The sequence below is a fragment of the Ranitomeya variabilis genome, chromosome 2 (genome assembly GCF_051348905.1).
Source record: "Ranitomeya variabilis isolate aRanVar5 chromosome 2, aRanVar5.hap1, whole genome shotgun sequence".
Classification (NCBI taxonomy): Eukaryota; Metazoa; Chordata; class Amphibia; order Anura; family Dendrobatidae; genus Ranitomeya; species Ranitomeya variabilis.
In genome coordinates, this window is record NC_135233.1 from 345101919 (window position 1) to 345125834 (window position 23916).

General features: G+C 47.7%; 2 protein-coding genes across 2 annotated transcripts; one reads left to right on the forward strand and one right to left on the reverse strand.

The window, feature by feature from the left end:
- The first annotated feature begins 324 nt into the window (after positions 1-324).
- On the forward strand, positions 325-12871 carry LOC143809396 (putative transcription factor ovo-like protein 3). Its single transcript, XM_077292465.1, has 5 exons — positions 325-754; positions 815-841; positions 10477-10504; positions 10835-10997; positions 12439-12871. Exons 1-5 carry the CDS (start codon positions 651-653, stop codon positions 12792-12794), a joined length of 678 nt encoding a protein of 225 aa, XP_077148580.1. The 5' UTR covers positions 325-650; the 3' UTR covers positions 12795-12871.
- Positions 12829-18452, reverse strand: POLR2I (RNA polymerase II subunit I). Its single transcript, XM_077292467.1, has 6 exons — positions 18297-18452; positions 16865-16919; positions 16028-16101; positions 14469-14543; positions 14303-14354; positions 12829-12978 (listed from the first exon to the last, which is right to left on the reverse strand). The coding sequence occupies exons 1-6, from the start codon at positions 18380-18382 to the stop codon at positions 12916-12918; spliced, it is 405 nt and encodes a 134-aa protein (XP_077148582.1). The 5' UTR covers positions 18383-18452; the 3' UTR covers positions 12829-12915.
- Positions 18453-23916: the final 5464 nt, after the last annotated feature.

Consider the following 23916-nt stretch of genomic DNA (forward strand, 5'->3'; position numbering starts at 1 on the left):
CTCAGCTAACAAGGTTTGTTAACCAAATAAGCTACAGGGGCAACGGGGCAGTCAAATGAGTCCACAGCGGCTGCTAATGACATCCCGTTAATTCCAGGATTGTATAGGACAGTACATACAGACAGTATGACCACTCACCCGGCCAGAGCCAAGAACCGTCAGTCTGGGGACCCGGTAGTAGGACACCTGTGTGGTCAGGGGAACTATTATTACAGAATAAATAGAAAAACCTTTTTAGAAACGAACTGTCCCATCACAAAGCCCCTACCCCTCCTTTTATTGTGTCCGTCGGATGGATTTGCATGGGAAGGAAGAGCCGTTTTCTCTGTGTATGTGACAAGAGACTCAGCTTCATATGCAAACTTGTGGGACATTCAAATGATCAGAAGCCGATAAGAGGAGCGTGTGGGTCCTAATATCTCCCACAGCCAGAATCTCCCACGGCAGCATTTGCACTGATTTCCTGGCCTCTCTGATTTTGGACCCTACCCAGGTAGGTCAACCAGGCAGAGATCCCAAAAGAAAGAAAAAGTCGCCTGTGGTATTTTACAACTTTTTTTTTTTTTTTTTGCAAAAGTGATTTTATTTTTATAATTCTATTTTTAAGGACTTTTTTTTTTTTTAAATATATATTTTTTTCAATCAGGAATATGCCTCGTTCATTCTTGGTAAAGAGACAACGAATGGTTATGGGGGTCACAGGATGGGGGCATCTTGCAGATGCTGAAAGAGGGGATCTCTATATCCCAGGTAAGTCCGATCCCTAATGAAATTGGGATCACAATTGTTTAATGAACTTAAAAAAAAAAATAAGTTGTTTTTTTTATTTTAATGCGGAAAAGTGCCACTCCTGACCATGTGGGCAGGAGTGTGGCCAAGTTGCACAGGCAATGTATAGGAGTGGTACCATCACCAGATGAAAAAGATCATTTCTCAAATATTTCCTTAAAAAATTTAACACGACAGATGGCAAAACTATTATAACCCTGTGCCAGTATTGTTGGTGCTCTGGTTTATGAGCATGGATCTGTTGAAGGCTTTGGATTTCATTTACTCTTGAATGTTGGCTTTGTGTTCTGGTAATATAGAGTCGATGTGCCATGGAAGGCTCCGACAATGTTCTAGGCCTACGCAGATGGTGGCACTTCTAATATTCTACTTGGATGGTTTCCTCTAGGGATGCAGAATCGATAATCTGACTCCATCTCCTTTATTAACATTTCTGAATGTTTCCAAACTTCTATGAAAGATAAAGTGGTAATCTCAAGTTTGAGTGGACCCATAGGAAGTTCGGGTTTTTGTACCCGACCCTAACTTTATTCCAAAGTTCTGTTTGGGCTCCAGAACTGTACCTAAACTTGATCCAGAAACCGAACCCCACTGAAAATAATTGGAACCTGGACTTTTGAACCAAAAGTTTCTCTCTGTCTCTCTCACTCTCTTCTTCGGAACTCCGAACATCGCAACAGATTTCCGTGGAAAGTTCGTGTTTGGCGTTTAGCACCGGACAGCAACGTTCCGGTGCAAATGCCGAATATTTAAGTTCAGGTCCACTCATCCCTAGTCTTGATAAAGAGCCGTGCTGAAGTGAGACTCTTTTGAGTCATGAAAAGGTGCATATGAATCAGAATTGGCTCACACCTCCATGAGCGCCTCACTATAGATCTTAACCCAGTCTCTGCTGGAGTAAGATTTGTGGCATCGCAAATGCTGCAGCTCATCATGAATTTCATGAGTGGCAGTGATTATGCCCCCGTCCCACCCATTTCGGCAGAGCTGGGTGAATATGGCGTGAGAGCACCAAAAGTCACAAAGTTTTAGTGGAGCCTCAATGTGCGCCAAAATTGTACGACTTCAAAGAATACTGGTATAACTGCTTTGATGAATCAGGCCTATTAAAAAAAAAAAATGCACATGGATGTTCTCTGTGTTTCATCCTTGTGATGTCCATTTTCTACTGTTTAATAGGTAGTAAAAGCTTGAATTTTTTTTTTTCATGCCCAAAAAATTGCCTTGGAGGCTTTACACCCACAATTGTAGATCTTAGCTACATAAATTTTCTCATTTTGTACATTTTGTCTGACTGATGCATTATAGAGGGAAGGCACAGGCTAAGGTCACACCAACATTTAAAACATTGTCTGATTTCTCATCCTGGAAAAAAAAGTAAGATTTTTCATCTGTTCTGTCATCAGTTTTTTTACATGAGCTGCTAAAAAAAAAATTACAAGACCAAATACAGTTTCCTATATTGAAGAAGTGTCCATAACATCAGATGCTATATGGTTAATCTGTATGGGATGCAATTTTTTTTTATTATAGATTTACTGTAACTAGATGAGTGTCATCCAAAATATGGAAGAGAATAGTGTGTGCTGTGCTTTTTTTCATGTAGACATGTGGGGAAAAAAAACAAGAAAATACGGGTCATGTGAACAGACCTATTGAATGACATTGGTCTGTGTGCCGTCAGGTTTTTTTTCATGGACAGCACTTGTACCGAAAATATGGTTGTGGGAACCTAGCCAAAAATTGATATGATTGGAACATAGGGGGTGTGAAACAAGAGGGTGGCTCAGGGGTCCAAAAACAACAAGAGAGTGGCTCGGGGGGTCCAAAAACAACAAGAGGTTGGCTCAGGAGGTCCAAAAACAAGAGGTGGCTCAGGAGGTCCAAAAACAACAAGTGGGGGCTCAGGGGGTCCAAAAACAACAAGAGGGTGTCAGGGGGTCCAAAAACAGCTAAACGGTGGCTCAGGGTCTCCAAAAACAACAAGAGGGTGGCTTAGGGGGTTCAAAAACAACAAAATGGCTCGGGAGGTCCAAAAACAACAAGAGGGAGGCTCAGGAGGTCCAAAAACAACAAGAGGGTGGCTCAGGGGTCCAAAAACAACAAGAGGGTGGCTCAGAGAGGTCCAAAAACAACAAGAGGGTGGTTCAGGGATTCCAACAAAAACAAGATGGCTCAGGAGGTCCAAAAACAACAGCAGGGTGTCTCAGGTGATCCAAAAACAACAAGAGGGTGTCTCAGGGGATCTACAAACAAGAGGGTGGCTCAGGGGGTCCAAAACAATAAGAGGGTGGCTCAAGAGGTCCAAAAACAACAAGAGGGTGGCTCAGGAGGGTCAAACAACAACAGGGTGGCTCTGGGGATCCAAAAGCAACAGGGTGTCTCAGGGTATCTACAAACAAGAGGGTGGCTCAGGGGATCCAAAAACAACAAGAGGGAGGCTCAGGGGTCCAAAAACAAGATGGTGGCTCAGGGGGTCTACAAACAAGAGGGAGGCTTAGTAGGTCCAAAAACAAGAGGGAGGCTCAGGGGGTCCAAAAACAACAAGCGGGTGGCTCATGGGGTCCAAAAACAACAAGAGGGTGGCTCAAGGGGTCCAAAAATAACAAGATGGCTCAGGAGGTCCAAAAATAACAACAGGGAGGCTCAGGGGGTCTAAAAACAACAAGAGGATGGCTCAGGGGGTCCAAAAACAAGAGGGTGGCTTAGGGGGTCCAAAAACAACAAGATGGCTCAGGAGGTCCAAAAACAACAAGAGGGAGGCTTAGGACGCCCAAAAACAACAAGAGGGTGGCTCAGGAGGTCCAAAAACAACAAGAAGGTGGCTCAGGGGGACCCAAAAACAACAAGAGGGTAGCTCGGGGTCAAAAAACAACAAGAGGGTGGCTCAGGGGAACCACAAACGAGGGTGGCTCAGGAGGTCCAAAAACAACAAGAGGGTGGCTCCAGGGGTCCAAAAAGAGGGAGGCTCAGGGGGTCCAAAAACAAGAGGGGGCCCAGAAGGTCCAAAACCAACAAGAGGGAGGCTCAGGGGGTCCACAAACAAGAGGGAGGCTCAGGGGGTCCAAAACCACAACAAGAGGGTGGCTCAGGGGGTCCAAAAACAACAAGAGGGTGGCTTAGGGGGTCCAAAAATAACAACATTGTGGCTCAGGGGGTCCAAAAACAAGAGGGTGTCTCAGGGGACCTACAAACAACAAGGTGGCTCAGCGGGTCCAAAAACAACAAGAGGCTGGCTCAGGAGGTCCAAAAACAACAATAGGGTGGCTCAGGGGGTCAATAACAACAAGAGGGTGGCTCAGGGGGTCCAACAACAACAAGATGGCTCAGGAGGTCCAAAAACAACAACAGAGTGGCTCAGGTGGTCCAAAAACAACAAGAGGGAGGCTCAGGACGCCCAAAAACAACAAGAGCGTGGCTCAGGAGGTCCAAAAACAAGAGGGTGGCTCAGGGGGTCCAAAAACAACAAGAGGGTGGCTCAGGAGGTCCAAAAACAACAAGAAGGTGTCTCAGGGGGATCCAAAAACAACAAGAGGGTGGCTCGGGGTCAAAAAACAACAAGAGGGTGGCTCAGGGGATCTACAAACAAGGGTGGCTCAGGAGGTCCAAAAACAACAAGAGGGTGGCTCAGGGGGTCCAAAAACAACAAACAGGAGGCTCACGGGGTCCAAAAACAACAAAAAGGAGGCTCACGGGGTCCAAAAACAAGAGGGTGGCTCAGGGGGTCCACAAACAAGAGGGAGCCTCAGGAGGTCCAAAAACATCAAGAGGGAGGCTCAGGAGGTCCAAAAACAACAAGAGGGTGTTTTAGGGGGTCCAAAAACAACAAAAGGGTGGCTCATGGGGTCCAAAAACAACAAAAAGGTGCCTTAGGGGGTCAAAAAACAACAAGATGGCTCAGGAGGTCCAAAAACAAGAGGGAGGCTCAAGGGGTCCAAAAACAACAAAAAGGAGGCTCACGGGGTCCAAAAACAACAAAAAGGAGGCTCACGGGGTCCAAAAACAAGAGAGTGGCTCAGGGGGTCCACAAACAAGAGGGAGCCTCAGGAGGTCCAAAAATATCAAGAAGGAGGCTCAGGAGGTCCAAAAACAACAAGAGGGTGTTTTAGGGGGTCCAAAAACAACAAAGGGGTGGCTCAGGGGGTCCAAAAACAACAAGAGGGTGGCTCATGGGGTCCAAAAACAACAAAAAGGTGCCTTAGGGGGTCAAAAAACAACAAGATGGCTCAGGAGGTCCAAAAACAACAAGAGGGAGGCTCAGGGGGTCCAAAAACAACAAAAAGGAGGCTCACGGGGTCCAAAAACAACAAAAAGGAGGCTCACGGGGTCCAAAAACAAGAGGGTGGCTCAGGGGGTCCACAAACAAGAGGGAGCCTCAGGAGGTCCAAAAACATCAAGAGGGAGGCTCAGGAGGTCCAAAAACAACAAGAGGGTGTTTTAGGGGGTCCAAAAACAACAAAGGGGTGGCTCAGGGGGTCCAAAAACAACAAGAGGGTGGCTCATGGGGTCCAAAAACAACAAAAAGGTGCCTTAGGGGGTCAAAAAACAACAAGATGGCTCAGGAGGTCCAAAAACAACAAGAGGGAGGCTCAGGAGGTCCAAAAACAACAAGAGGGTGGCTCAGGAGGTCCAAAAACAAGAGGTTGGCTAAGGGGGTCCAAAACAACAAGAGGGTGGCTCAAGGGTTCCAAAAACAACAAGAGGGTGGCTCAGGGGGTCAAAAAACAACAAGAGGGTGGCTCAGGGGGTCCAACAACAACAAGATGGCTCAGGAGGTCCAAAAACAACAACAGGGTGGCTCAGAGGATCCAAAAACAACAAGAGGGTGTCTCAGGGGATCTACAAACAAGAGGGTGGCTCAGGGGGTCCAAAAGCAACAAGAAGGAGGCTCAGGGGGTCCAAAAACAACAAGTGGGTGGCTTAGGGGGTCCAAAAACAACAAGATGGCTCAGGAGGTCCAAAAACAACAACATTGTGGCTCAGGGGGTCCAAAAACAAGAGGGTGTCTCAGGGGATCTACAAACAACAAGGTGGCTCAGCGGGTCCAAAAATAAGAGAGTGGCTCAGGGGGTCCAAAAACAACAAGGTGGCTCAGTGGGTCCAAAAACAAGAGGATGGCTCAGGGGTCAGCAATGTTGCCTTACAGTTCACATCCAACCGAGGACAACAAATGCATGGGTTTCTATGTTCTCCAAAAGACATAGTGATGGGGATTTAAGATTGTGGAGACATGTGAGGGATGATTTTCTGCAACATGCTCCAGAATATGTTGCCACCATATAAGCAAGAAAAATATATTTCCAATGCATTTTCCTATACATATTGGATCAGCAGCTATCCTATTGCAAGCAATGCAAATCGCTATCTCTGCTGCTATTCTTCTCATTGTATGGTACGAGGATTAATAAAACGTTAGCGACCACTCGGCAATGTCTGCCACTGATAACCAGCGGACTTTAGTCAAATGAGATGAAATCCCGGCTATTCTCCCTCACAATGGATCAGCCCTTCAGGGTTCCTTCCTTTCATGTATTCTCTACCCTGGTGATTGTATGGAAGGCAAACAATGTATTCAGGCCTGTTTACACTGAGGGATAACGATGATCAATCAGTGTCTACATTGTGACCAGCACCGTCATGTCCCGTCCTGCTGTGTAAATCTCAGCGCTGCGCCAGTCCAGCTATGCAAATGCAGTATGAATAGTAACGCCAGCCGGGATGCCGATTTCTGCATTTAGGCATTTTTAATCATTTTCCCCATACGCCTCTCTGTGTTTGTGCAGCTCTAGGCTTTAGCATAGTGCCGGATATTGGTGGGTGACACCACCAGAAGAGCCTGCTTGGCATCGGCAATCTTAGATTTCGGGTTCTCCCTTTTTTCCCCACCCAAGAGAAGCCATCTTATGACCACTGGATCCATTTGACGAGACAATAACCCAACCTGTATCCAAAAACTTTGGCCAAAGCCTAGTGGTTTGTTGGCATCTCGCTTCCTCTTCTTCAGGTCACGTTCAACCTGATCCAACCAAGTGAACGGGACAATCACATTAGTATAATTTTACCATTAAACACCAGTACAAGTGACTGTCAAACTGTAGATCCATGTTCAGCACCAAAACCATCAAAAGGAAACTTAGGCCGTGTTCACACATTACAGATTTCATGTTGAGATTGGATGAGTTTTAATTCAATGTCTTACAAACGCTAGGGGTTTTTTTGTTTGATTCGTGGAGGCGGACATTGTGCTGAAATAGTTTTTTACTGCCCCTTTTAAATTTACTTATTTTATTATTTATTGCAAATCTATACCTTTTTGGTGCAAATTTTACACATTTATTTCAGTGGGACCCATAAGATTATGCGCCAGTTCACATTTTTGTTAGACTCTAGCATAGCCGCCGAGTTTTACAACAGGAAGACACTTCAGGAAAATGCTGGAGATTTCTTATATTATGTATACAATAATCAGCGGTTTCCAAGCAAAAGCCGCCTGGAGAATGGTAAGGTTACTGCTTTACGGCTAAAGTGGTAAAAATAAGCTGAAAAAGCCTGAACATGTGCACAGCAAGGCATTATGAGGTGCATGTCAATTCTTCTTAGTATTTTTTTGGGGTGTGGGGGGGGGGGGCGGTTTTCAGAGTGGACCTGCCTGAAAAGGACGTCTTGAGCACATAGCCTAAGGCTATGTGCACACTTTGCGGATTTTGCTGCGGATCCGCAGCAGTTTCCCCTGAGTTTACAGTACAATGTAAACCTATGGGAAACAAAAAACGCTGGGCACATGCTGCGGAAAAAAACGCGCGGAAACGCAGCGGATTACATTCCGCAGCATGTCACTTCTTTTCTGCGGATTTTCACCTGCTCCAATAGGAAACTGCAGATGAAAATCCGCAGAAGAAACCGCAGTAAAAACCGCAATAAATCCGCAGTAAAAACCGCAACGGGTTTTCACTGTGGATTTTGGAATTCCGCTGCGGAAAAATCCGCAGTGGAATCCGCAAAGTGTGCACATAGCCAAAAGTCGCCCACAGATACAGCACGGGTCTTAAGTCGCCCACAGATACAGCACGGGTCTTACGTCGCCAACAGATACAGCACGGGTATTACGTCGCCAACAGATACAGCACGGGTCTTACGTCGCCCACAGATACAGCACGGGTCTTACGTTGCCCACAGATACAGCACGGGTCTTACGTCGCCCACAGATACAGCACGGGTCTTACGTCGCCCACAGATACAGCACGGGTCTTACGTCGCCCACAGATACAGCACGGGTCTTACGTCGCCCACAGATACAGCACGGGTCTTACGTCGCCCACAGATACAGCACGGGTCTTAAGTCGCCCACAGATACAGCACGGGTCTTACGTCGCCCACAGATACAGCACGGGTCTTACGTCGCCCACAGATACAGCACGGGTCTTACGTCGCCCACAGATACAGCACGGGTCTTAAGTCGCCCACAGATACAGCACGGGTCTTACGTCGCCCACAGATACAGCACGGGTCTTACGTCGCCCACAGATACAGCACGGGTCTTACGTCGCCCACAGATACAGCACGGGTCTTACGTCGCCCACAGATACAGCACGGGTCTTAAGTCGCCCACAGATACAGCACGGGTCTTACGTCGCCCACAGATACAGCACGGGTCTTACGTCGCCCACAGATACAGCACGGGTCTTACGTCGCCCACAGATACAGCACGGGTCTTAAGTCGCCCACAGATACAGCACGGGTCTTACGTCGCCCACAGATACAGCACGGGTCTTACGTCGCCCACAGATACAGCACGGGTCTTACGTCGCCCACAGATACAGCACGGGTCTTGCGTCGCCCACAGATACAGCACGGGTCTTGCGTCGCCCACAGATACAGCACGGGTCTTACGTCGCCAACAGATACAGCACGGGTATTACGTCGCCAACAGATACAGCACGGGTCTTACGTCGCCCACAGATACAGCACGGGTCTTACGTCGCCCACAGATACAGCACGGGTCTTACGTCGCCCACAGATACAGCACGGGTCTTACGTCGCCCACAGATACAGCACGGGTCTTACGTCGCCCACAGATACAGCACGGGTCTTACGTCGCCCACAGATACAGCACGGGTCTTACGTCGCCCACAGATACAGCACGGGTCTTACGTCGCCCACAGATACAGCACGGGTCTTACGTCGCCCACAGATACAGCACGGGTCTTACGTCGCCCACAGATACAGCACGGGTCTTACGTCGCCCACAGATACAGCACGGGTCTTACGTCGCCCACAGATACAGCACGGGTCTTACGCTGCCCAGATACAGCACAGGTCTTATTTGCACCTAGATTGCAGCACAGTTCTTACATCGTGCAGATACAGCACAGGTCTTATGTCACCCACAGATACAGCACAGGTCTTACGTTGCACCTAGCTACAGCACAGGTCTTACATCGTGCAGATACAGCACAGGTCTTACGTCACCCACAGATACAGCACAGGTCTTACGTCACCCACAGATACAGCACAGGTCTTACGTTGCACCTAGCTACAGCACAGGTCTTACATCGTGCAGATACAGCACAGGTCTTACGTCGCCCACAGATAAAGCACAGGTCTTACATCGCCCACACATACAGCACAGGTCTTACATCGTGCAGATACAGCACAGGTCTTACGTTGCACCTAGCTACAGCACAGGTCTTACATCGTGCAGATACAGCACAGGTCTTACGTCGCCCACAGATAAAGCACAGGTCTTACATCGCCCACACATACAGCACAGGTCTTACATCGTGCAGATACAGCACAGGTCTTACGTCGCCCACACATACAGCACAGGTCTTACATTGCACCTAGATTACAGCACGTCTTACATTGCGCACAGATACAGCACAGGTCTTACATCACACCAGTACGTACCTGTAAATGGAATTGAACTGACCGGATTATGCAGATTTGGCTGAACTCAATTTGAACTCATGCAGATGAGAGCATAAATCATCCATATGCTGTCTGAGTTTTGATCGGAAGGCTAATGGACAGCACACTGACTCAGGTTATTCAATACGGCTGTTCAGGTAAACGGTTTTTTTTTTCAGTGATTAAAAAAAAAAAAAAAATCGCAACAGGAGCAACTTTCTTCCAAGTCTCGGATGAGACTTGCTTATTCAAATCTATGGGTGCTTAAAAATAAATATATGGGTCCCACACAGACCATCCGATTTTTATAGATACATTTCTATTATACACCTAGGAAAGTATGTGATCATGTACATGTTTTAGTGTAGATGTAGAAAACATACACACGGATGAAAATCAGATGACTGTTAGAAAAAAAAAAAATCATCTGAGTTGGACGATTTCTCACTCGCTCATCAGCAGGGACCCTGTCACAGAATGCAATGTCCGGACCACCTGTGAGAGTCCGAACCTGAACAAAGCCTCGTCAGCACCTAGTTCGGATCTAGAGCTCTGTGGTCAGTCCCAGAATTGCTGTACGTAATGTGGACATGTGACGCCGGCCTTATATACGTGTTATACCCACATACTGTGCACACAAGATCTTTTTAATGATAGATTCTTTGACGGAATGGGGGGAAAAAAGGGTAAATATTCTAATCCTGCATCTTTTCAGTGCACTATGTCAGATAACTGATCTTTTTTATGCATAGATTCCATTATCGGACCCCCATCACCGAGACCAGCGTCGTCTCCTGCACCATGTGAGGTGTACAGCAACGCACGGATCTATAACACGGTACGTCCATATTCCTTCTATTAGAGCAGGTAGAATCTTATTACAATTGTAAATTAATCTGTTACACTGAAATTCTGGAACTTTTACAGAAGGCATCTCCATCTCTCCGATAGATTATAAGTGGAGTAACACCTAAAAGAAAAACCATAAAATGTCTCCCCTGACATGCACATATGAACTATTAAAAATAAAAAGATCCAAAAAGACAAATTATGAAGGAAAAATTTATGTTTTTCTCAGTTTCTGCCCACAAAAAAACCTCAGACATTAACTAATTGCTAAAGCAATCCTTGTTTCTAGGGCCCATACCCCTGTCGTGCTTGCAGGAAGACCTTTCCTCTCCAGCGCATGTTGACCCGGCACCTGAAGTGTCACAGCATCCAGAAGAGACATCGCTGTCCCTGCTGTGGGAAAGGCTTTAATGACACATTTGACTTGAAGCGCCATATGAGAACGCACACCGGTGAGTTATTTTCGCATCTTGGGCCTCTCTGTGTCTTATAACACTTTCTATGAATGACTTACTGACTCACGGTAAAGGGATCTGACACTTTATTAATGCAACCCAAACTGCTGCAGCACAAATCACTACACGATTATAGAAGTCTGCATTATTCTCCAGTATCTTGGAAAAAAAACAGATTAAAGATCCAGGGGGTGCAAAGGCAGAGATGAGACTGGTCTGGTGTTACCCCCTGTAGTTGATTGACAGGTCTCTCCAGATGTACCCACGTGTCCGTACGACATGGGAGAGACCTGACAATCACCCGCAGCGACGCTTGATAAGTCTCATTCTGACCATACTCTTAACTTTGTAAATAATTATCTTAAAGTGTACCTGTCAGCTGAGTCTCCTACCCTCACCCCTTCCCACCCCATACTCATGCATTCTCAGCCAAGTAAAAGGACGTAAGCTGCTGCCCGGTAATGGTGGTCCTCTTCTCCCCCGAGAACAAAAGTGTGTAAAAATCCAATAGACTGATTATTTTTCTCCAAGTGTCATTAGAGAAGAGTCAGGACATCACCATACACATTAGACGGATGGCTGGCTGCAGGTTAATAGCAATTGTGGACAAAACTGGTTTCTTTCAATGACTTATCTCTGGTTTCCAGCCATCTAGTGATTGTGCCCCCTAGTGGTGTCTGCAGTCACCCAGAATTTTATAATAAAAAGGATATTCTCTTGTTTTGAAGTTATCTCCTATTAAAATGACTCGTCCATTGGAGAGTCCTAGGGCCCTGCCAAACTCTAGAAACTGCTTGGAGTCACAGAATTCTCCCCGAGCCATCCTCCAATATGTCATAACATGCTTAAAAATGGGCCGATCAACTATATACAACACGACTGGAGATAAGTTTACATGTGCTACGACAAACCGATGGCAACAGAAGGATCGTCCGTACAATCATTCTGTCATTATTTAGAAGCACATTCCCTTTTTTTGCCAGCATAAACGGACGGCTCATCCGATGATCGAGCATTCTGCTTCCTTTGTCCAGTGATCACGTGTTGATAATCAGGAATGATAGCTCATTCATCCATTCTAGGCCTCTCTAAATCTGCATTTTGTAGTCTGTACTTAAGACCGTGATGCCCAGAATGGCTGAGGATCTTCTGAGCTGAACGCCGCAGTCTCATATACAGACCGCGAAACACGGACGTGCGAGACTGGCCTAAGATTGTATGAAGGAAAGTGTACAAAGCACGAACCCGCGCAAAAACAGAGCAGGATTTTTGACCTTACAAGTATAACAAACTGGTAGACTAGAAAGTTAATTTAGATCATATTGTTGTGACCCTGCAACATTCCACAATCATATTTATATAAATGCACATTTTTGGTGTAATTCTAATAACCATTTGTGCCGCGTACTCATCAGATCCCACTGAACTTCTCCTGCAGGAATAAGACCATACAAGTGTCCGGCTTGTGACAAGTCCTTTACCCAACGCTGCTCATTGGAGTCTCATCTGCGCAAGATCCATGGAGTGCTCCAGAGTTACGCCTACCGCCAGCGCCGCTCCAAGATCTACGTCTGCGAGGAGTGCGGCTTTACATCGCCCAGCTCTGACACCTACACCCTGCACGTTCTTGAGGTGCATCCAAACAACCCGCTGCTCTCCAAGCACTTAAGGAAAAGAGGAGCCGGGGCTCACAGAGGAGAGATGGGCGTGCTGCTCCACCCAACACCGTGCTACCTCCCAAATCTTATCCCCACCGGATGCAGACAATACAATCTTGATGACTGCTCACCGTGACTTACTGGTTTAAGAATTTCCTCCACAAATGAACTGATCAGCAACATTAAGTAAAATAATTAATTTATTTAAAAATAAAAAATATACAAAGAAGCAAAAACTAAGAACTTCCAGAAAAATATCACTCTGTCCAGCGATGACCACAGTGGGGAGCAGTACACACATAATACAGCCTCATGGCGTCCTAGAAGGAAAACGGAGAACTGTTTTAGTTGTACAAAATTACTGTATACTGCAATTATTAAAAGGGGACACAGCTTAATTTAAAAGCACACAAAGCATAGAATTAAATATTTTAATATTCAATATATAAACCTTTATCTGGTTTGAAGAAAAAAATAGCTGCAGCAGAAGCCTCCACCTCTGCACTTTCAGCAATAGGACAAAGATTGTTGAAGAGGTAGTCTGGTATTAATTACCTATCCCCGGTATAGGTGGTGGCTACTAGATGGAGCAATGGTTGTCCATCAACACTGACAATCAATTCAATAGCTATAGGACTGACAGAAATGGCTGAGTAGAGAACTCCTTCAGGTCTATATAGATTTACTGCATGACCGCTGCCTAATTTAATTCTCTCCCTGATCTAGTAATTCTCATAGGTCATATTGTATTGTGACGACCTGAATATCCCTTTAAACCAAACCCCTCTTCTGTTAGAAAAATCCTGAACGTGTGCACACAGTCTAAAAGAAAAACTAGATAAAACCACAAAAAACACGCATACATTAAGCATCCTATTATTTGAATGCAATCCGCAATTTTTGCGCTTTTTTCCACGGCAGAATCGCATTCTGGAAAAAAACGTAGCATGCTCATTCTTTGTGCGGAATCGCGGGGATTCCGCACACATAGGAATGCATTGATCCACTTACTTTCCGCATGTGGCTATGCCCACCATGCGGGAAGTAAGCGGATCATGTGCGGTTGGTACCCAGGGTGGAGGAGAGGAGACCATATAATTGTTAAAAAAAAAAAAATTAAAATAAAAAATCGTGATATGCTCACCTTTCAGCATCCCTGGCAACCATCCCGCTCCTCGCGATGCTCCCGTTCCCACTAATGCCTTGCGGCAATGACCTGTGATGACGTAGCGGTCTCGCAATGCATTACTGGGGACGGGAGCATCAGGAACCCTGCGGGGGACGCCGGAAGGTGAGAATATCACGATTTTTTAGTATTTTTAACATTATATCTTTTTACTATTGATGCTGCATAGGCAAAAGTAAGAAGTTGGTCACACTTGTCAAACACTATGTTTGACAAGTGTGACCAACCAGTCAGTTTTTCAAGCGATGCTACATTTCGCTTGGAAAACGCTAACATTCTGCAAGCTAATTACGCTTGTAAAACGCTAGTGTTTAGCACCAATTCCGGACGTGTGCACATAGCCTTAATCAGTAATCACCCCATAGATCCAGAAGGTTTCAAAGGGATTTCCTGATCGATTAAGAAATAGAAGATGACAGGAAATGCTATGCTTTAAAATAAATAAGTGTATGGTGTACCTCAGCTCGAGCACTGTGAGACTGGAAGAACACGGCTTCTTTGTGGCCACACCTAGAGAGGAAGGAGATAAGATACAGGTAGAAGGGAACATCCAGCGGAGAGGAATTCACAGCACACGATGGGAATTGTGAGCGTATTTTGGTTTAATTGAACAAGATCACTTACTTTGCGCAGGGATGATCCTCTGTACGAGGCAGTGTAGGGTCTTGAGACACATCTGCAATGATCTGAGTCAGCTCACTGGGAAATAAGACATGGAAGTCAGTGACTGAAGAGATGACATCAAATAGTGAGATTACAGGTTAGGCCGGCTTCACAGGTCCATGAAACAGACCAGGCTTTCAAAGGAATATCTGACCTGAGCCAGCAGCCACTTGTAGGCCCATGAGGAGGTCCGCTCAGCTCAGGAGACCCAAGCAATAAGATCTGATCAGGGTTCGTATTGCTCAGAGCTTTGAAACCAGCCTTAGGCCTCATTCACACATCAGTGGTGCACATACGCATTGGATCCATGGTACCCATTATAGTCTATGGGGCTGTTCATAATTAGGTGTTTGACAGCAGATCAGGTATCTGCAAAACTCAGACAGGTCCATTTTCTCAGGCATCACGAACGAAAAGGGCAAAAACAAGTCTATGGGTTGGTGAAAATCATGGACACCACGTGGATGGCACCAGCGTACAATCCGTGTACTGTCCATGATTAACAAAGCAATGTATAGGAGAAGCTTTGTCATCAATTTATCCATCCGGGAAAATCCCTGGTGACAGTAACCATTTTTTTCTTTTTTTTTGTGTGTGAATGAGGCCTTATACTGCCGAGAGCAAAATGTCAACATCTGAGGTTGCTGTGAGTGACTCCACCATTGCACTAGTTTTAATAAATCCCTCTTGATGTCTACTGACAAATGAAGAGAGCAGCAATTTCTCACAGCAAACAAACAAATGACAGCTCTCGCTTTCCAAAAAGGACCTGGAACCCCGTTAAAGTGTTAAAACAAACCCAATCTATATGCTTCATCAAGATAAGATTGGTCATGAGGGACTTCTCCAAATTAGGACCCCCATGCCCTTGAGCTAGAATGGAGAACCACTTTTTATAAGCATCAGTGACCAATCTCAAAAGGTCTCTCCTAATAGATACAGGAAAGATAAATATCTTGGTAATATCTCCTAATAGACAACCCGTGTTTGGTGATGGAGTGAAACCCTTTTGTGTTATGACCAATTTTATTTTTTTCATGTAGCTATGAAATGACTTGTTGTATTTCTGGAGGAAGTGTATTTCCCAACAGCACAATACGGGGACTTTATTTTTATTGGGAGGATATTACTTTATTATTTTTAAGTTTTGTTGCAGCCATCTTTGCAGAATAAACTAAATGTTAATATTATTGCAGGCACATAGATGCCAAGTTTGCTTATTTCCCTAATGTTCACTTTTGCACAGCCAAAGCATTTTATGAGAAGTTGGGGAATGACTTTCTAATAAACCTTACTTAACTGCCATTTCCGCCACTCATCAACTGGTTAAAAAAAAAAAATATATGAAATACCCTGCCTGACCTACGGAGAAAATAGTATGGGTGACTCCGGGGTGCAAGAGAAAAACCAAGAAGGCATCTAAACAGATTTGTCTGAGCACCGACTTCTTTTTCTCTTGCCCCCTGCCATTTTCTCCGTGGGGTGGAGGATGGAGCGCCGGCATCAGTATAAATACTCACTCCACTTCGTGCGTGATCTTATTCACATATATACAGCTGTTATCTGCCTCTTGCTGGTAGTCACAGTTTCGACACTGGAAATAAGACAGATGTTCAATGATGAGGCCACAAAATTGCTCCAGTAACGAGGGTTAAACCAGTCCATACACAGTAAAGGATTCCTGCCATTAAAGAGGTTACACCCACCCTAGTAATAGGAGATGGCATATCCTAGCAATGTACTAATTATCAAGGGGGATCTGACTTCTAGGACCCCCCCATAGATGTGGAGCATGAATGTGACAGCACCAGATTCACTTGAATGGAGCAGCATTGAACTGGGTGGCTGGAAAACCCCCTATACTTTTTTGTGTCCCCTTCTACAGTCTTCTGTCTGCACAGGGGCATTCCCAAATACCTGCTGCACATAAATGGGGCTGGGGGCAGTTTCCCACACAGAGGAGTTTGTCAAAAGGGCAACAATACAGAGAAACACTGGAGGAATGCAATGCGACTCCTGTATTCTCAGGATAGGTGGGGGTTCCAAAGGTTAGGGGGCATCAGTGACAAGGGAATGACCCTTTAACTATTACATGTACAGATTCTGAAAACAGAAGATTAATACATAAGTAAGAGGTTCTGGGGGTCTCCAATGTGGAAGTACGTGATCATGGGGACAAGGATCGCACTGAACCCCAGCAGAGCGATGCTAGCAAGCATTCATCTACTACCACGTGCAGCATCGGCTACAGGGAATCTTGCCAAATCAAAAACTCACCCCGAGGTCCGCAGCACCTAATACCGGGCTATGGCTATGTATGAGTATATCTAGGTCAGCACACCGCCTCGGGATCTTACCGCATAAAGGAGGATCCGATTCTCTTTGTCTTCTTTAGGATATAACATGTTGTTGCTAAAAAGTGAAATACAAAAAGGTGTGAACACTTTACTACATCAACAGCGCAGTTGTGATGTAGTCTGTTATTATGCTTTGCTTATATAGCGCCATCATATTCCGCAGAACTTTACATACCTCATCACTGTCCCCATTGGGGCTCAAAAGCTACAGTCCCTATTAGTACGTGGTGTGGGAGGAAAGCAGAGAACCCGGAGGAAACCCACAAAGACATGGGGAGAACATACAAACTCCTCGCAGATGTCGTCCTAGGTGGGATTAGAACCCAGCGCTGCAAAGTAATAGTGTTAACCACCGAGCTGCCCCTCTGGTCAGTCAGTGCCCTGGGAAAGTCTACGAATGTGTCCATAGACCCCAATATGCCTCACAGAGGGGCAGCAGGAGCCCGCGCAGCACTGCCACCCTGGCGCAGCCCGCGCAGCACTGCCACCCTGGCGCAGCCCGCGCAGCACTGCCACCCTGGCGCAGCCCGCGCAGCACTGCCACCCTGGCGCAGCCCGCGCAGCACTGCCACCCTGGCGCAGCCCGCGCAGCACTGCCACCCTGGCGCAGCCCGCGCAGCACTGCCACCCTGGCGCAGCCCGCGCAGCACTGCCACCCTGGCGCAGCCCGCGCAGCACTGCCACCCTGGCGCAGCCCGCGCAGCACTGCCACCCTGGCGCAGCCCGCGCAGGACTGCCACCCTGGCGCAGCCCGAGCAGGACTGGCACCATGGCGGAGCCCGAGCAGGACTGGCACCATGGCGGAGCCTGCGCAGGACTGGCACCATGGCGCAGCCTGCGCAGGACTGGCACCATGGCGCAGCCCGAGCAGGACTGGCACCATGGCGGAGCCCGAGCAGGACTGGCACCATGGCGGAGCCTGCGCAGGACTGGCACCATGGCGCAGCCCGAGCAGGACTGGCACCATGGCGGAGCCCGAGCAGGACTGGCACCATGGCAGAGCCCGAGCAGGACTGGCACCATGGCGGAGCCTGCGCAGGACTGGCACCATGGCGGAGCCTGTGTGCCCCTCTCTATACTGTGTAGAGGATTGCCAGACTCCCGCATACAAGAAATGGAGCAATGGGGTTTGTGTGGGCAGGACATCTAAGAGGGAAGAAAACATGAGACTCTCCCTCAGCATCACGGCGCGCGGAGGAGCAGCCCCGACACTGGACAGAGCACAGAGGAGCAGCGCTGGCTTCCTGGAAAATAATCGCATTGTTTGTTTTTTGCTTTTTCCCTCCAGGGTCCTTCCCTGAGGTTTGGTCAGTGGAGTGGACAATCCCTTTAAGCCTCCGTTGTAGTCACACAATATATCCTACCCAGTGTCATAGTGAGACGCGGCATTAGCGCAGTGACCGCCATTCTCCATTACACACCCCGCTCTTACCATTCCTGACAGAACCGGATCCCGACGAACCCTTGCTCGTAAGTCCCGTCCGCCTCCATCCCGTGCTCCGGAAGAACTGGTAACATGACTACACCGGACGTTACGCGCAGACACAAGCCGACCAATCACCTCCTCTCTGGGTCTGCGCCCGCGCGATAACGCCCACTTTTGATTCAAGTTCCTGTAGCCACGCCTAACTTGTAAATAGATCACGCCTCGTTCTGAAGAACAGCCACGCCCCCTGACAGCAGTAATTCTCTCAGGTCTTTTATGGAACGATTCGTGTCGCCATCAGTATGATGCCGCCATTTTGTCGGTGGGAATATGAGATTTGGGGTTTTTTTGCACGTAAAAAGCTATCAGTTGAATAATAAAGCTTTATCTATTTTTTTTTTGTGTCCGGGTTTTAGCTTTTGTTACCATCAGTCTCTCTGTAAAAAAAAAAAAAAATTAACACCTTAAAGGGAACCTGTCACCCCAAAAATCGAGGATGAGTTAAGCCCACCGGCATCAGGGGCTTATCTACAGCATTCTGTAATGCATTCTGTAATGCTGTAGATAAGCCCCCGATGTATCCTGAAAGATGAGAAAAAGAGGTTATATTATACTCACCCAGGGGCGGTCCCACAGACCTCCCAACCGTCCCAGATCCCGCGGGACTGTCGTGATTTTGACAGTCAGCCCCGCGATCCCGGGCGGGACATTAGTTGTCCCACACTACGTGCCTAGGGCGGGGACAATGCAGGGGGCGGCACCTGAGCAAGGTTTGTGGCTGTTTTTTTTTATTTTTATAAAAGTTGGGTCACCTCCATATGAGCCATACATACAGGGGGGGGGGGGGGAATATGAGCCATACATACAGGAGGGGGGGGGGAATATGAGCCATACATACAGGAGGGGGGGGAATATGAGCCATACATACAGGAGGGGGGGGGAATATGAGCCATACATACATACAGGAGGGGGGGGGGGAATATGAGCCATACATACAGGAGGGGGGGGAATATGAGCCATACATACAGGAGGGGGGGGGAATATGAGCCATACATACATACAGGAGGGGGGGGAATATGAGCCATACATACAGGAGGGGGGGGGAATATGAGCCATATATACAGGAGGGGGGGGGAATATGAGCCATACATACAGGAGGGGGGAGGGAATATGAGCCATACATACAGGAGGGGGGGGAATATGAGCCATACATACAGGAGGGGGGGGGGAATATGAGCCATACATACAGGAGGGGGGGGGAATATGAGCCATACATACAGGAGGGGGGGGGGAATATGAGCCATACATACAGGAGGGGGGGAATATGAGCCATACATACAGGAGGGGGGGGGGAATATGAGCCATATATACAGGAGGGGGGGGGAATATGAGCCATACATACAGGAGGGGGGGGAATATGAGCCATACATACAGGAGGGGGGGGGGAATATGAGCCATACATACAGGAGGGGGGGGGGAATATGAGCCATACATACAAGAGGGGGGGGAATATGAGCCATGCATACAGGAGGGGGGGGGGGGAATATGAGCCATGCATACAGGAGGGGGGGAATATGATCCATGCATATAGGAGGGGGGGGGAATATGAGCCATACATACAGGGGGGGGGATATGAGCCATACATACAGGGGGGGGGGGATATGATCCATACATACAGGAGGGGGGGGAATATGAGCCATACATACAGGAGGGGGGGGGAATATAAGCCATACATACAGGAGGGGGGGGAATATGAGCCATGCATACAGGAGGGGGGGAATATGAGCCATGCATACAGGAGGGGGGGAATATGATCCATGCATATAGGGGGGGGGGGAATATGAGCCATACATACAGGGGGGGGAATATGAGCCATACATACAGGAGGGGGGGGAATATGAGCCATACATACAGGGGGGGGAATATGATCCATACATACAGGAGGGGGGGAATATGATCCATGCATACAGGAGGGGGGGGAATATGAGCCATACATACGGGGGGGAATATGAGCCATGCATTCAGGAGGGGGGGGAATATGAGCCATACATACAGGGGGGGGATATGAGCCATACATACAGGAGGGGGAAATATGAGCCATGCATACAGGAGGGGGGGGGGGAATATGAGCCATACATACAGGGGGGGATATGAGCCATACATACAGGAGGGGGAAATATGAGCCATGCATACGGGGGGGGGGGAATATGAGCCATACATACAGGGGGGGGGGAATATGAGCCATACATACAGGGGAGGGGGGAATATGAGCCATACATACAGGAGGGGGGGAATATGAGCCATGCATACAGGAGGGGGGGAATATGATCCATGCATATAGGAGGGGGGGGGAATATGAGCCATACATACAGGGGGGGGGAATATGAGCCATACATACAGGGGGGGGGAATATGAGCCATACATACAGGGGGGGGGGAATATGAGCCATGTATACAGGAGGGGGGGAATATGATCCATGCATACAGGAGGGGGGGGAATATGAGCCATACATACGGGGGGGAATATGAGCCATGCATACAGGAGGGGGGGAATATGAGCCATACATACAGGGGGGGGGATATGAGCCATACATACAGGAGGGGGAAATATGAGCCATGCATACAGGAGGGGGGGGGAATATGAGCCATACATACAGGGGGGGATATGAGCCATACATACAGGAGGGGGAAATATGAGCCATGCATACGGGGGGGGGGGGGAATATGAGCCATACATACAGGGGGGGGGGAATATGAGCCATACATACAGGGGAGGGGGGAATATGAGCCATACATACAGGAGGGGGAAATATGAGCCATGCATACAGGAGGGGGGGGAAATATGAGCCATACATACAGGGGGGGGGAGGGATATGAGCCATGCATACAGGAGGGGGGGAATATGAGCCATGCATACAGGAGGGGGGGGATATGAGACATGCATACAGGAGGGGGAAATATGAGCCATACATACCGGAGGGGGGGAATATGAGCCATACATACAGGGGGGAATATGAGCCATGCATACAGGAGGGGGGGAATATGAGCCATGCATACAGGAGGGGGAAATATGAGCCATGCATGCAGGAGGGGGGGGGGAAATATGAGCCATACATACAGGAGGGGGGGGGGATATGAGCCATGCATACAGGAGGGGGGTCAGTATACAGTATTAAGCATCATGTGGGATCATTATACAGTATGGAGCATCATGTGTCTTCATTATACAGTATGGAGCATCATGTGTGGCCATTATACAGTATGGAGCATCATTTGCAGCCAATATACAGTATGGAGCATCATGTGCGGTCATTATACAGCATGGAGCATCATGTGTGGTCATTATACAGTATGGAGCATCATGTGCAGTCATTATACAGTATGAAGCATCATGTGCAGTCATTATACAGTATGGAGCCTCATGTGCGGTCATTATACAGTATGGAGCATCATGTGTGGCCATTATACAGTATGGAGCATCATGTGTGGTCATTATACAGTATGGAGCATCATGTGTGTTCATTATACAGTATGGAGCATCATGTGCGGTCATTATACAGTATGGAGCATCATGTGTGGTCATTATACAGTATGGAGCATCATGTGCAGTCATTATACAGTATGGAGCACTGTGTGGCCATTATACAGTATGGAGCATCATGTGCAGCCATTATACAGTATGGAGCATCATGTGTGGTCATTATACAGTATGGAGCATCATGTGCGGTCATTATAGAGTATGGAGCATCATGTGTGGCCATTATACAGTATGGAGCATCATGTGCGGTCATTATACAGTATGGAGCATCATGTGCGGTCATTATACAGTATGGAGCATCATGTGTGGTCATTATACAGTATGGAGCATCATGTGCGGTCATTATACAGTATGGAGCATCATGTGTGGTCATTATACAGTATGGAGCGTCATGTGTGTTCATTACACAGTATGGAGCATCATGTGTGGTCATCATACAGTATGGAGCATCATGTGTGGCCATTATACAGTATGGGGCACTGTGTGGCCATTATACAGTATGGAGCATCATGTGTGTTCATTATACAGTATGGAGCATCATGTGTGGTCATTATACAGTATGGAGCATCATGTGCAGTCATTATACAGTATGGAGCATCATGTGCGGTCATTATACAGTATGGAGCATTATGTGTGGTCATTATACAGTATGGAGCGTCATGTGTGTTCATTATACAGTATGGAGCATCATGTGTGGTCATCATACAGTATGGAGCATCATGTGTGGCCATTATACAGTATGGGGCACTGTGTGGCCATTATACAGTATGGAGCATCATGTGTGGCCTTTATACAGTATGGAGCACTGTGTGGCCATATTTTTTTGTTTATAATTATTGCATATGAAACAGTGTGATCGGCAGTGCTAAATGGGTGTGGTTGGGACGTGGATATGAGTGTGACTAATTATGAATGGGTGTGGTCAGAGGCGTGGCCTAAAATTTACCGTGGCGCGCAAAGCGCGCCGCAAACTTTGTCCCTCCTTCCCATCTCCAAATGTTGGGAGGTATGCCAGTCAGATTCTGGTCCAATGGGCTTCCCATCTTCTTGCGATGACGTCCTCTTCTGGTCTTCACGCTGCGGCTCCGCACGTACTTTGTCACCCCTGTTGAGGGCAGAGCAAAGTACTGCAGTGCGCAGGTGCCGGGCCTCTCTGACCTTTCCTGGTGCCTGCACACTGCAGTACTTTGCTCTGCCCTCAACAGGGGTGACAAAGTACGCCTGCGCCGGAGCCGCAGCATGAAGACAAGAAGAGGACGTCATCTGATGAAGATGGGAGGCACGGACCGGACCACCCCTGGGTGAGTGTAATCTAACTAGAACGCCCCCAAGGGCAGCGGGGTACTCGGTACCGGGTCCTTCGGTTCTCATGGGGGATGTCAGGTTGGCTGACCCAGTCCGTGGCCCTAGGGACGCCCGTTGTATATGGGGGAAAGGTCTTTAAAGGGATAGTGTTCGTGACACCACCTGTGGTATTCGGTCAGGGTGACCGACGCTGCTTAGGGGTCTGCTGGGGTGATGTGATGGCAGCTAGATGGTATACCTTCCCACAGGTGAAGTGTATCCCCAGGGCTTCCCAGAGTGTAAATGGTGAATGGTGTGAGGTGCAGTGAAGAACGAGGACACAAGGTTGCAGTCTCTTTACCTTTACAGAAGGCTTCAGCATCCACAGTCCAGAGCACCAGATCACAGGGTAGGCAGAGTCCGGCCGGTCTGAAGGCAAATCCAGAGTCCCCTTATCCAGGTGGAAATCAGTAGCCTTCCTCTAGCGCCTGGGTGTTGCAGTACCTTCCTTCTGAGCCTCTCATAAGGTCCTCACAACTGTTGTAGATTTTCTAGATGTTATGTCTCTTTCTCTGTCCCCCGGTTGGATAGGACAAACCCGTATGACTGATGGCCTGAGGCTTTTTACTGAGACTCTAGCATGCCCCGGCCTCCCCAAGTTGCCACCGTGCCTCCTGGGTATAGGGCAGATAAGTAACTTGGAATTAGCTGTCCTGACGGTCTCTGGAGCAAGGCATAGAGACTGTTGCTCCCTCGGTGTTCCGGCTACCGGATCCTGCGCCTCAGAAGGAGGCAGCCTTTGCAG

Coding starts and splice junctions, on each gene's coding strand:
- LOC143809396 (XM_077292465.1), top strand. CDS start 651: ATGCCTCGTTCATTCTTGGTAAAGAGACAACGAATGGTTATGGGGGTC. Junction 842..10,476: donor TTTTATTTTAATGCGGAAAA/GTGCCACTCCTG, acceptor CCCATCACCGAG/ACCAGCGTCGTCTCCTGCAC. Junction 10,998..12,438: donor CCATATGAGAACGCACACCG/GTGAGTTATTTT, acceptor CTTCTCCTGCAG/GAATAAGACCATACAAGTGT.
- POLR2I (XM_077292467.1), bottom strand. CDS start 18,382: ATGTTACCAGTTCTTCCGGAGCACGGGATGGAGGCGGACGGGACTTAC. Junction 14,355..14,468: donor GAGGATCATCCCTGCGCAAA/GTAAGTGATCTT, acceptor CTTCCTCTCTAG/GTGTGGCCACAAAGAAGCCG. Junction 12,979..14,302: donor CTCACAGTGCTCGAGCTGAG/GTACACCATACA, acceptor TTTTCCTTCTAG/GACGCCATGAGGCTGTATTA.